This window comes from Salminus brasiliensis, chromosome 1, assembly GCF_030463535.1.
Source record: "Salminus brasiliensis chromosome 1, fSalBra1.hap2, whole genome shotgun sequence".
In the NCBI taxonomy this organism is placed as follows: Eukaryota; Metazoa; Chordata; class Actinopteri; order Characiformes; family Bryconidae; genus Salminus; species Salminus brasiliensis.
The window spans coordinates 5,792,487-5,805,932 of NC_132878.1; the positions used below are offsets into that span (position 1 = coordinate 5,792,487).

The 13,446-nt window shown below is 45.0% G+C and overlaps 1 protein-coding gene across 1 annotated transcript in view; it reads right to left on the reverse strand.

Moving 5' to 3' along the window:
* pappaa (pregnancy-associated plasma protein A, pappalysin 1a) overlaps positions 1 to 13,446 on the reverse strand; it is a 145,808-nt gene that overhangs the window by 28,386 nt on the left and 103,976 nt on the right. Inside the window, exons 16-20 of the mRNA XM_072692737.1 lie at positions 9,110 to 9,293; positions 8,420 to 8,621; positions 6,389 to 6,584; positions 4,465 to 4,612; positions 571 to 683 (exon numbers count right to left, since the gene is read on the reverse strand). Coding sequence (XP_072548838.1) covers positions 571 to 683; positions 4,465 to 4,612; positions 6,389 to 6,584; positions 8,420 to 8,621; positions 9,110 to 9,293 — 843 coding nt within the window. The remainder of the gene's footprint in view (positions 1 to 570; positions 684 to 4,464; positions 4,613 to 6,388; positions 6,585 to 8,419; positions 8,622 to 9,109; positions 9,294 to 13,446) is intronic.

Here is a 13,446-nt window from a genome sequence, read left to right on the forward strand (position 1 = left end):
CATAATTTCTCACAGCTGAATAATATTCATCTGTCACTTTAAGTCAAAACAGGCCCTAGCAGGCACGGCTGGCAGGCTGGGGAGCATGAGCGAGGGACAGTCAGCCAGGGAGAGCAAGCCTGGGAAGCCAATGAAGCTAGCTTTGTGCTAGGCTGGTTCACCAGTTGTTCTTTCCGTGGACCACTTATGGCAGGTACTAACTACTGCATGACAGAAACAGCTCACAAGACCTACCTGATGTTCTGGAGATGTTCTGACCCAGTCGTCTAGAACACCACAGGTTTGGTTCTCGTCCAAAGTGTGGCTCCGATTCTTAGTCAGTGGTACTGATGTTATGGCTCGATATGACCATAATCGAAATGAACCTTCTTAGAGAAGCACATCTAGATGCTTCGGAAGTGTGAATCACCGGTCAATTCGTTCTCGGCTCACGTCTCCCGAAATCTCGTACCACGCTCCAGATATGGAGGCACAGTGCAACATTCCCCCGGCTCGATCTCAAAGGGAAACGTTCTTTTGTGAAGTGCGTGTGTGTGTGTGTGTTGTCCTGGGCAACGGAGGGAAACACACCGTGACTTTGGGCGGGTTCATCCAGTGGTGCTCCAGAACACTGCTAACTGTCATGTTGTCGGGGAGGATGACCACATCGTTGTTGTCCCGGCACGAAACCTCACACTCCGCTCCTATGTGAAAGAGAGTGAAGAAGAGGGAGAGAGAGTGTGAGAGAGTGTTTAAATGACCTTCTGACCAGTTAATAACAATAAGTTATCTAATAAATTAAATAACACTGTGCATATATGACTGTTATAGTATAGGGACAAAAGTATTGGGACACCTGCTCATTCATTGCTTCTTCTGACATCAAGGATCAGGGTATTCAAAAAGAGTCTATCCTGTTTTTTTTGGCGTAACTGTCTCCGGCCAGCTAAGAAGGCTTTCTACTAGATTTTGGAGTGAGGATTTGCTGTGAGGATTTGATTCCATTCCGCAACAAGAGCATTAGTGAGGTCAGGATGCTGGATGAACTCCCCAACTCATCCCAAAAGTACTGAATGGAGGATCCACACAGTTCCACTGCCCTACAGCTCAATTCTAGGGGGCTTTATACCATTCTAGCCCATACCTGGCATGCTCCAGAGAGTCCTATTCCATTGGCAGTACTTCTCTACAGGGACTAGACAAATCAACATCTGTGTCAGCAATGGGTGCAACTTAAAGCAGCTGAATGCATTCATTAGAAGGGGTGTCCACAAACATTTGGACACATACTGTCGATATCAAATATGATACACTTGGCTGTAGGATTGTAACAACAAGTTATCCTTCAAATATGGTACATTTCCACTCCATAAGCTCATCCGAACCCTGTCAGAGTGGTGCGGTTTTATGTTCCACAGTGTGAGCAATGACAGATTATTACACCCTCAGTGAGCTGCTGAGGAAATCCGTGAGCAACAGCATATGGATTGCTTTTCCAAACACAGATTTAGCGTAGCGCCGGGCTACACTATAGCATTAAAGGGGATTTCCTATAAAAACCCCTACAATTCTGAGATCTAATTCTTAATGAGCCACAATTACTGCATTCTTAAGTCTTAATCACTCTAGACTCTGGCCATTTCACTGCACATAGCTAGCCAGCTAGCTGACTCGCCTATCAGTGATGGACTGGCTATCAGCTATCAGCAGTGGCATGGTTGACTTTGGTTGACCCATCATAAGTCTGATGGATTAGCCGGTCTAACAGCATTTACAAACCTGACCACACTAGTTTCTAACCAGCATGGCCAGTCTAAGAATGCTGGTCAACTGGTACGGCCATCTTGACCAAATGATGACCAGCTGGTCAAACAACATGACCAAGTTACATTTACATTTACGGCATTTAGCTGACGTTCTCATCCAGAGCGACTTACAAGGTTACTGGTATCACAGAAGTGGGCCAATGTAGTGTTAGGAGTCTTGCCCAAGGACTCTAACTGGTGTAGCGCAGCATAGTCACCCAGACTGGGAATCGAACCCCAGGCTCCCATATGGTGTGGCAGCTCAGTGGCAGGTACTGGTGTTATCTGTTGCGCCACACCAACCACTACAGCTTTGTTAACCAACTATGACCACGGTATTCCATCAGTATGACTGGATTGACCAAACTTGTCAACCAATATGACTAACTCGACGACCAGCCTGGCCAAGCTGGTCATGCTGACCATAGCAGTTTAACCAACAACCAGTTTAGCCAACTGGATTACCAGTATATGGTTTGTTTAAGTCTTGATGAGCAGCTTTTTAACCACCTTGACCATCGAAGACCAGCTCAGTAGATGACCAGCTGGTTGAACAACATGACCAAGCTGGTCGATATGACTGGCTTGACCCAACTGGTCATCAAGCTGGTCATGCTGATAGTCAAGCTAGCTCATTAAACTCACATACAAACCATACTAGTTTAATCAACAACCAGTTAAACCAGCTGGCTCACCAGTATGGGATATGTTTTATTCTGGATTGTCAACCACCCTGACCATCAAAGACCAGCTCAGAAGATGTGACCAAACTAGTCAATTACTATGGCCAGCTTGTCGACCAGGCTGGTCATGCTGATAGACCAGGTAGTCCATCAACCTCTAATAAAGGCATATGCTATGCTGGTCAAGATCTAAGATGGTCAACCAGTTTAACAAGCTTTCTTACCAGTCCAGGGTATGTTTTCCACCAGCATAGACCATCTGAAACCAGCCACCAGCAGGGTAGACAGCCGGCTAGTTGGCTTAGAGAGCTGACTAGTCATTTACAATCTATCCCTCACTTCCTCTCAATGGTTCCACAGTACCATCCAGGTTGGCCTATCCAAGCTCCGCCCACAGATCATACTAGCTACAGTTGCTAGGTTAACTTTTTAGAAGCTTTATCAAAGGTCAAAAGTTGCACTGTTGGACGGCTGCTGAGATATTCCAGGTGAAATTCAGCGGACTATTTCATGAGGAATTTCAATTTCTTCTTGGACGGCTGAAGTCCATGGTTGAGCTCATAGTCCAGGTGTGTCTGTTCACATCCTACAAACCCCAAGCTTTTTTGAAAACACATCACTGCAGGTTTTAGCATGTGTTCAAAACACTGTAAATAATAAAAAGTGGCTATTAACTTTAGCACCCCATACATGGGCAGGAGTGCCACTGTTGTTCCACTGTAATGCTATCACTGTGGCAACACTTCCATGCTCGCCTGCTGCCCTTAGATACGCTATGAAGCTCAGATTGATGGCATCATTTTAAATGCAGCATTAGGATAGATTATGTAGCTTTTGGTATTCAAGCTAAAACGTTTATAGTCTCTGGATGGCTTAGATCTTTTATAGTTCTTGGAAGGCTTCTAGATTTCTGCTTCTTTCTCTAGCTGTTAGTATCACCAAGAGGCCTGACCTTTGATACCGCTAAGGTAACATATGGGCTCGTCCTGCTTTGTTTTTTTCAGCCGTACTGTTGGTATACACCGGTTGTTATTGTCCATTCTATCAGACCTAATTTCCCTATAGGAGCACTGTTTAGTTCTATAACCCCAGACTGTATCCTGTATCTGTTTCTCTGCATACTTTGTTATTAGCCTCCTCTCAACCCCACAGGACTAATCACCACAGAGCAGGTTGTATTTGGGTGGTGGGTCAGTGCTGCTGGAGTGTTTAAACACCTCAGTGTCTCTGCTGGACTGAGAATAGACTGAGAAATATCCAGCCAACAGTGTCCTGTGGGCAGCATCCTGTGAGCACTGATGAAGGATGAGCACTCTAGAGGATGACCAACACTAATTGTGCAGCCACAGATCAGAGCTTCTGTCTCTGACATGACATTTACAAGGTGGACCAGCTAGGTACGAGTGTCTTATAGAGTGGACAGTAAGTGGACAGTGTCTAAAAACTCCAGCAGCACGGCTGCGACTGGAGGTGTAGGTATCATGGCTTGCTAAGCTAATGGCGTCAGATCAGTAGTCTAATGCACTACCACTATGTTGGTGTGGCGCAACAGATAACACTACTACCTGCCACTAAGCTACTGCACCATGTGGGAGGCTGGGGTTTGATTCCTGGTCTGGGGGACTATGCTGCGCTACATCAATAAGAGTCCTTGGGCAAGACTCCTAACACTACATTGGCCCACCTCTGTAATATGAGTAACCTTGTAAGTCGCTCTGGATTAGAGCGTCTGCTAAATGCCATAAATGTAAATGTAAATGTTGCTTTGCCATCAGCAACAGGAATCTGAGAGAGCACAACTAACCATGCTTTCTCTGGGTGGGTAGATGGCGCTCACTCCCCTCATTCCCATTAAATACACAGGAGGCACAGGAGTCTGTTAGGTGGTGTGGTGGAGCTGGAGCCCGGGTGCTTTCCTCTGTGCACATTGGCTGCCCGGCTGTTCATGGGCAGGGTTATGTATGGGTGGGTTAATTATCAGGGGGGGGGCTACCTACCTATACCGTATCCTTTCCTGCAGATGACAAACACGCTGGGGTTCAGGTTCCGAGGCAGAGCGCACTGGCCCTTCAGCTGCGGGCAGATTCGGAAAGTTCCGGTCCAGTTTCCATCCTTCCTGCAGCGGATCACGTTGGCGTTGGGACCCTGGGGTAACGACAACAGGTCAAATGATACGTAACAACATCCCCCAACACTGCCGTTATCACGGCACCCATCTCAAAAGGGCAGATTAAGGCACCATCCACAATTCATCACGCGCTCCCAAGCTTCTCCGAAAACCTAATGCCGTGCAATTATGGAGAGGCTTAATGGAATCATACTGTGGGGATCTTCTGTGTTTGGCGGAGGCTTTCGGGGCTGGTGACCTGTGCGTGAAAACATTCCGGATTACATCTGGAGGATCGCTTGATTATGTTTGTGCCATGCTGCAAATTCCACCGTGAGGTCATCTGACATAATGAAACATCAAAGGGGTGCTGGGGAGATGCTGCTGGCAAGGTCATCCCTGCAACATGAAGTGCTCGCATGAAGTGTGTGTATGTGTGTGTGTGTGTGTGTGTAAGTGAATGAGTGAGTGACAAAGACCTTAACAACACACATCATGTTTCTGTTCCAGGTTCTGAAACCAGAGATCCTCACTCTGTTCATTTAAATCAAACCAGATGGACAAGCGTGAGGACGGACAGACAGAGAGAGTGAGAGGCGTAAGATGAAGACCGTCTGCAACACATACTGTACTGCACACCGTCAAACCTCGCCAAGCTTCGGCTCAAGCTTGGAAGACTGATGAAAAAATACAGCCTTAAGCTGTAAGTCTTGAACTGTACGTGTAACTATAGCTACAGGCAGTCATGTGACCCTCAGCGGCCATAAAGCTCCCCAGAAATACAGTGAGGTGTCTGTAGAGCCCCGAGTGTTCCAGCAGACACTGGTTTGAATCCTGGTCATGCTGCTAGCCATTGGCAAATGGGGCCACTAGAGAGCACAATTGGCTGGTGCTGGGTGGCACCGGCGTCTGCTGGCCTATGTATCAGAGCCAGGTACGCTGAGCTTTCCCTGAGAATGTTGGTAAAGATTGGTCGTAGACAGTGGTTCATTTTGTGTTGTGTTCAAACCCCGACCACTAGATGGCCCACTGTTCTTATTGCAGCCAACACACTCAGAAGAAGGCACTGGGTCCCCAGGTCTGTCCCACAGCAACTGTCCAACACCTGTGATGGCCAATATTGCTGAAGAGTGATGAGACAAGTCCGGCCAATTGTACTCTTTTGGACTCTGACTCGGACTTGGATTCAAACATGCGATCCCTGGGCCATAGTGACCCATGGAATTTTGGTGGAGCTGCCCGAGACCTCTCTCCAGAACTGCTGTGTAACCTGACTCATATTAGTGTAGTATTACTCTACCGCCTCAGTGGACATGTTTCTTTACCTTTCAGTAACAGTTCTGTACATTTCAGCTTGTCAACAAATGCATGTGTACAGCTGACAATGAGGGGGTGATCTGTATTTACAGCAGTGTAGTAAAAGTAAATTACACTCCCCAACTTTAGGGGGAACCCAAGAGCAAGAAATACCAATTCTTACATAATTCTGCTTTAAATAGTGAAAGTTAAAAACCTGTAAATGGAAAAATGGGACGTTTTAAATGGCGCCCCCTTATGGAGAGCTGTACACATGCATTCGTTGACAAACTGAGAGATCTAGAAGTGTTATCTGGGGTAGTGGGGTAATGATTACAGGGTTGTAGGTTCAAGGCTCACTAAGCTGCCACTGTTGGGCCCTTCAGCAGGGCTGTTAATCCACGGCTGACCATGAGCTCTGACCCTGCCGTTGTATGTTGCTTTACCAGCCATTCGCATAAGTCAAGGGCCATGACAACCTGCCGACACAGGCAGCGTAACAAAAGGCAAAGACGTACCTGTTTGCAGGGAGGTGGGGGCTTGTCTGTGCGATTGGACCCCTGGCACTGGAGCCAGCATGTGCTGTCGAAGCGGAAGCCGTCTGTGCACTGGTACATCCCGTGAAAGACTGGCGGCGGGGGTGGACATGTCACTGGCTCACAGGCACCCTCCAGCCAACGGCCATCCTCTGTACACTGCCGCTTAAACGATCGCCTTTTTGGAGGGAGGTACTGATCAGCTTTATATCATTAGACCAGGGCAGTACAGGGCACTACTGTACAGAGAAAGGCAATACACAGCACAATACTGCACAGGATGAATAATCACAAGAATAAAGAATGAACAATTTCACTTTACTTAGATGGTCCATTGTAGAAGCCACGTAGATGCTCACCTGACAATCAACCAACATTTAACTGAATATCTGTTAAATGCAATTACAATGCAAATCCTAAACCTTACCCTTAAATCAACACTAAACCTTACCCTTGAATCGTCCCTAAATCCTAAACCTTACCCTTGAACCAAACCCTAACCTTAAACCCAACCCTAACCTTACCCTTAAATCAACCTTAAATCCTAAACCTGACCCTAACCTTACCCATGAATCAAATCTAAAACCTAACTTTAACCTTATCCTTGATTCAACCCTAAATCATAAAACAGATCCTAGCTTTCCTCTTGAATCAAACCTGAATCCTAAACCTTACCCTGGAATCAACCCTAAAACTTAAACCTTACCTTACCCTGGAATCAACCCTAAAACTTAAACCTTACCTTACCCTGGAATCAACCCTAAAACCTAAACCTTACCCTGAAATCAACCCTAAAACCTAAACCTTACCCTGAAATCAACCCTAAAACCTAACCCTAACCCTAACCTTACCCTGGAATCAACCCTAAAACCTAAACCTTACCCTGAAATCAACCCTAAAACCTAACCCTAACCCTAACCTTACCCTGGAATCAACCCTAAAACCTAAACCTTACCCTGGAATCAACCCTAAAACCTAAACTTTACCCTTGAATCAACCCTAAAACCTAAACATTACCCTTAAATCAACCCTAAAACCTAAACTTTACCCTTGAATCAACCCTAAAACCTAACCCTAACCCTAACCTTACCCTGGAATCAACCCTAAAACCTAAACCTTATCCTTAAATCAACCCTAACACCTAATCCTTACCTTGGAATCAATCCTAAAACCTAAACCTTACCTTGGAATCAACCCTAAAACCTAAACCTTACCCTGGAATCAACCCTAAAACCTAAACTTTACCCTTGAATCAACCCTAAAACCTAACCCTAACCTTACCCTGGAATCAACCCTAAAACCTAAACCTTACCCTGGAATCAACCCTAAAACCTAAACTTTACCCTTGAATCAACCCTAAAACCTAACCCTAACCTTACCTTGGAATCAACCCTAAAACCTAAACCTTACCCTGGAATCAACCCTTAAACATAACCCTAACCTTAAGATTTCAACGCTAAATCCTAAACCAGATCCTAGCTTTACCCTTAAATCAACCTGAATCCTAAACCTTACCCCTGAATCAACCCTAAATCCTAACCCTAACCCTACTTAAGCTTAACTAACGCTAAAAGTATAAGGCTAAAGTTAGGGTTAGGTGTAGGGTCAATCATTCGCATTCAACTTAGAGTTCAGAGATATTCAGTTGAAAGTTAGTTGAATGTCAGGTGAGCATCTCTGAGGCATCTACAATAGACCATCCAAAAAAAATGAGGCCGAATTAGCTTGCTGACATGAAAACTACCATGTCTTGAATCTGGATTCATTGATCTGTCAAACTGAGTATTTATGGCAGCAAAAGTGGTACATCGACCTCGTCTGGGACCCCACTAAAAAGCATCAATTTATAATAATCTTGGATGATATAATCTGCATGGATGACTATATTAAAGCAAATTTACGATCCTTAATAACCACTCACATCATCTGTAATGATAAATCTCAGACTCAGGAGTGTTCCCAGGCAGAGCTGTTAATTAAGAGCTGTGAAAGGTTTGGATGGGTGGGGGGTACCTCTTGGATTTGTTGGCGACGTGGTAGCCAGGCTTGCACTTGTACTTGCAAAGGGAGCCCACTTTGAGGCCAGTCTCGTTGCAGCGTTTGGTCATCAGCACGGCGTTGGGCACGGGAGGAGGAGCAGGACAGCGAAGCTCACACAGAGCTTCTGGGAAGGACCACAGCCCATCCTCCATACATGTCAGGGTGTTGTTAGAGCCTGGGGGGGCAGAAACACTTCAGGAACCTGGTCACTGTGCTGGTTGCAGTGTTAGTTGCCAGTGGTTGTTCTAGGATAATGAATTAGCAAGATTTTAATGGGCCCACAAAATGATGGGATTCCTCGTCAAAATAATCAATCAGATGCCTGCAGAAGAAACTATGTGGTCTAATCTGGTCACTATTCAAAATGTCAGATCAGCTATGTATTGCTATCAGCCAATTTTCAGCCCAAATATGCGACTGGCCGATAATTAAGCCGATCCTGAGAGCTGGTCCGATCATAGGATCAATAGTTTGGTAGTTGCTGGAGCTTTGCGCAAGGTAACAAGACTGCAGGAACCCATTAAAACCAGTGATGACTATAAAAGCTAGCTTGATGAACACTTCACATTCATGCTAACAATCAAGTCCATCCTAGGCGTTTGTCTATGCTAGCTTTTTAGCATTTCTCCAAATTCCATATAGAATCCTGACTGAGGTGCTCACCAACAAGCTGAGCAGGTTCCCGACACTGGAAGGTGCACTTCTTGCCGTAGGTGGTACCCTCAGGGAAGTGGAAGTTAGCAGGGTGGACGTGGTACTTGTCGGGCAGGCCGCAATCCACTGGCTCACAGGAGACTTGCTTGTTCCACTTGCCGTCCGTACAGGTCATGGTCACGGTGGATCCTGACTGTAATGGGAGGACACATGAAGTGAGACATGAGACTCAAGATATGGTAACGTAGAGCAAAAGACCCAGGCTAGACCTTACTACATATGACTTTGCTGTTTGCCTCACAGATCTGAAGGTACCTAACCCACAATGAGGAACTGTTTCCAGGGATATTGGGAATTCAGACTAACCAGCATGTTCCACAGCAGCAACTTCAAACCTGATGACCACAAACCAGAAACAATGACCAAAGCTTATGAGATTGATGTTGATGCTACACTTGTGCAAATCTGGGCATTTAGCAAAGAATTCAGGATGTTTTGTACCAGGCTAAAATAAACTGGGCCCATATTTCAGGCGCCTCAGAGTAAAGATACTGACATACGATTAGGTCTTGTCAGACCATGTAGTTCTCCTTTTTCAGTGATATGTAGAAGCCATAATCCAAGGTTCTTCAATTTCAGACCTGGTGGGCTGGTGCCAGAACAGTTTGGTGATTTCTTGTCCCCCTGCTCATGGAAACCTAATTAAACTCGACTGTTAATTGTCAGGTTTGGTAGGTGTGTTTGAGTTGTAGAAAATAACCATAGCATGCTGACACCAGCCTTCTAGGACCAGGTCTTCAGTGATTGACTATCTGTAAAAGTCATAAAACCAAGGCTTCCAGTCCTGGAGAGCTGGTGTCTGCACAGTTTATTGATTCCTTTCCCCAAACAACCCTGCCTACAGTAAAGCATGGCAGTGGCTCGGTGATGCTCTGGGGCTGCTGGTCTGCTTTTTACTGGTACTGGAAACCTGCAGTGTATAGAAGGCAAGATGGATTCAATCAAGTAGGCGTAATAGGAGTATGCTAGGAGTAATCCAAGGAGAAAATTGGCATTCCTTCTGTGAGGAAGTTGAAGCTTTGGCGTCATTGGAACAAGCATACGGCAAAATCCAACAGGGCTTAGTTTCAGAAGAAGTCCTGGAAGATTCTGGAGTGGTTGTCAGAGTCGCCTGATTTGAACCATATAGAAGATCTTTGGTGGGATTTGAAGAAGGTGGTTGCCCAAGAAACCCAAACCCAAGAATATTAGTGAACTGGAGGCCACTGCCCTCGAGGAATGGGCTAAGATTCCTCGGAATGCTGCCAGAAACTGGAGTCTGTCTATGCCTCATGCTTGCAGCAGGTCGTAACAGCAGAAGGGAGCTCTACTAAGATTTTACTAAGGACGCTTGTCCTGAAGGGGTTGAGTAAAGCGCTTGTTCTATTCATTGAGTTGAGCTATTTCGATTGCTCTTGTTTGCTTGGTTTATTGCAAACAGCTGAAAGTTTGTGCATTTTGCTAATAAACCTAATTTGCGTTGGGGCTGAATAACTCTGAGTGCAGCTGTATGCAGTTTTATACAATGAAGGATTGTGTGGCTAGTTTAATGTGGCCAGCGAATGAGACTAGAGCTCAGGATGTGAATGTAGCCACTTGATATGGTAATGCAGGCCGAACAGATGATCATTACTGACTACTAAAAGCTCCGATTGGTGTTAAATTGTAGAAAGCAATGAACAGATCTGTGCTGAAGCTGACAGGTAGAACACTGACTGATTGAGAATACACAGTAAGATCAAGATAAGACCCCAGCAGCATCTGAGCTTCAACAGCATGGAGGAATGTGGCCCACTGTTTGAAAAGCAACAGATCTCACAGATTCATACTAATGATCTGCAAGGCGTTCACAATCTAATTAATAATAATTAATAAACACATTTCAGGGCATTTAAGGCTAATATTATTGAACAGTATGTGGAAGCTGTTCTCCTAAAGTGAAGACCATACTGAGAAGATGTTGTCAAGATGCTTCCGTAATGCTCTTTTCTTATCTGCAAGCAAGATAAGATTAGGAACTCCGGAAATACTATCCTGTCATAGCTAAGGTGCCTTAGGTTCAGCCCTAACTGGTGACTAAACAGATAAGATTGTAGACGTCTGCAATACGACCCCTGGTCTTCAAACCTATGATGATTCCAGATAACGGAAGAATGGAAACTATCAGGTCATCGTGGAATGCGAACATCCATGTGTTTTCCCTGTGCTAAAGTATCGGGAACAACAACAGAGGAGCACTGGGGCTAAATATGTGAGAGCTGGTGCTTGGGAGGCCGGCCGAAGAAAGATTACGGGGCCTATAATAGGCCGTGTGTCATAATTTGAAACTGATTGGACATTACATGTGGGTCAGCCAACCATGACAGTATAGGCCCGGCGCTCAGGGGAAGCGAGCCCGAAGCTAGTCGCTGATTAAACATCAAACGCTTGATTTTTTTATGCCAAGTGGTAAAGATTTCTGGGAGATATCTGGTACATCTGGCTATTATGCCAACGCACATTCCCCCCCTATCCAAGACCCAGACACCACGGACTGTTTTGATCTAAACAGGTCAGCGTGTGGTTTGGATACCAATGTGAAAGAATGTTGGCTTCCGTTGCTTCACTGAAACACTGATATTCCAAAAATGCCCTGAACTGACCCAACATCTGGTTACAGCGCAAAGAAATCATCTCTGTAGGCCGTCGCTTTTAACCTGGGCTTTTCATCTCCATGCCTCTTCTCGTAACTTGCCTTGTTATGCTCTTTTAAAATACCTGGAGCTTATCTTCTGCGATTTAAAGCTCAGACTTCAATAAAAAACAAACCCAAAAAGTGGCTAAAAGGTTTCGTGGCAGCTTGTTCGGTAACTTGTGAGCCAAATAAATGGCCATTTAATTGCTGTATAGCTGCTGTATATCTGCACACGAGGTGTCCAAATGTTTGTGGACACCCCTTCTCATGAATCCATTCAGCTACTTTAAGTTGAACCCATTGCTGACACCCACAGCTTGTCTAATCCTTGAGAGAAGTACTGCCAGTAGAATAGGACTCTCTGGAGCAGATAGTAAACATTAACCCCTTTTGAAACCTACGCCTAATGCCAGGCGTGGGCTAGAGGGGATTGAAGTCCCCCAGCATTGAGCTGAGGAGCAGTGGAGCTGTGTCACTTTGTGGAATGATAGATGAGGTAGGTGGTGATGATCTTATATCCTGACCGTCTCAATAACTCTTTTGTTGCTGAATGCAATCAAATCTTCACAGCAGTGTTTCTAACTGCACTCTAAAAAAGGGTTTCTTCAAGGGTTCCTTAGTAAAGGCTGTAGTTCTACATTATACAGGGCCATGACAACTCTGAGAACTCTTCAGATGCTCAAATAGTTACCCGCCTGGTTAAAGCTTTGTTTACACTGGTGGGAAACATTCAGTAGATGGTTCTTTAGGGAACCTTTAACCTTTACATGGTTCTATAGAGCACCAAAAGTGTTCCACTACTGTTATGTGTCACCCATCTTCAGGTGGCAAGGCTCCAGACCCACTATGACCAGGAAGAAGCAGAAAAGAAGATGAATGCATGACTATCTGGTGCCAGATAGAACAAAGGTTCTCTAGAGAACCCTCTACCAAAGGTTTTCCACCAATGTGAAGACCTCTTTAACCATGCAAGGAACTATTTGAGCACCCAAAGGGTTCTGTAGGTTGTCATACCGTAGTTATATATTAAGTAAAGCATTGCTTTTACTAAAGAACCCTTGAAGAATCAGTTTAGGTCTTATAGTAGAAAGGCTTAGCTTCTTCTAAAAGAACCATAGCAGAACTGGCAGTACGAAGAACCTTTAAATTGGTAAAACAGATGTTTCATAAGGTTCTCCACACTTACAGATCTCTTTTCTCTTTTGCAAAGGAACATTGTTTTTGAGGGACCCAAAGATGGTTCTTCTATAGTATTCTCACAGTCTGAGACCAGAACAAACAACACTACCTGTCCTTGCTATGAGTCAAAGAACCCTTTTTAAGGACTACAGAGAACCCTTTTTGCTTAGGGAGTCATTTCCATTTAAAGATCAGATGACTTAAAGGCAGATCCTTACGCAAGACTGCCAGGCTTTCCGGTCCACAGGTTTCTCAGGAGTTCTCCTGAGAATAACGTCAGCTCATGAAGACCAATCTCACATCACGTATCATTTCAGAATAAAAGCAAGCTCACATCAAATATGGTTTCAGTCAGAGAGCATCAGAAGTACATCTGATAACCTCACCAGAGTATTACCATCCAAGAAGCATATCAAAGGAAACACATCATCAGCGAAGTGCACATTAATCTTAA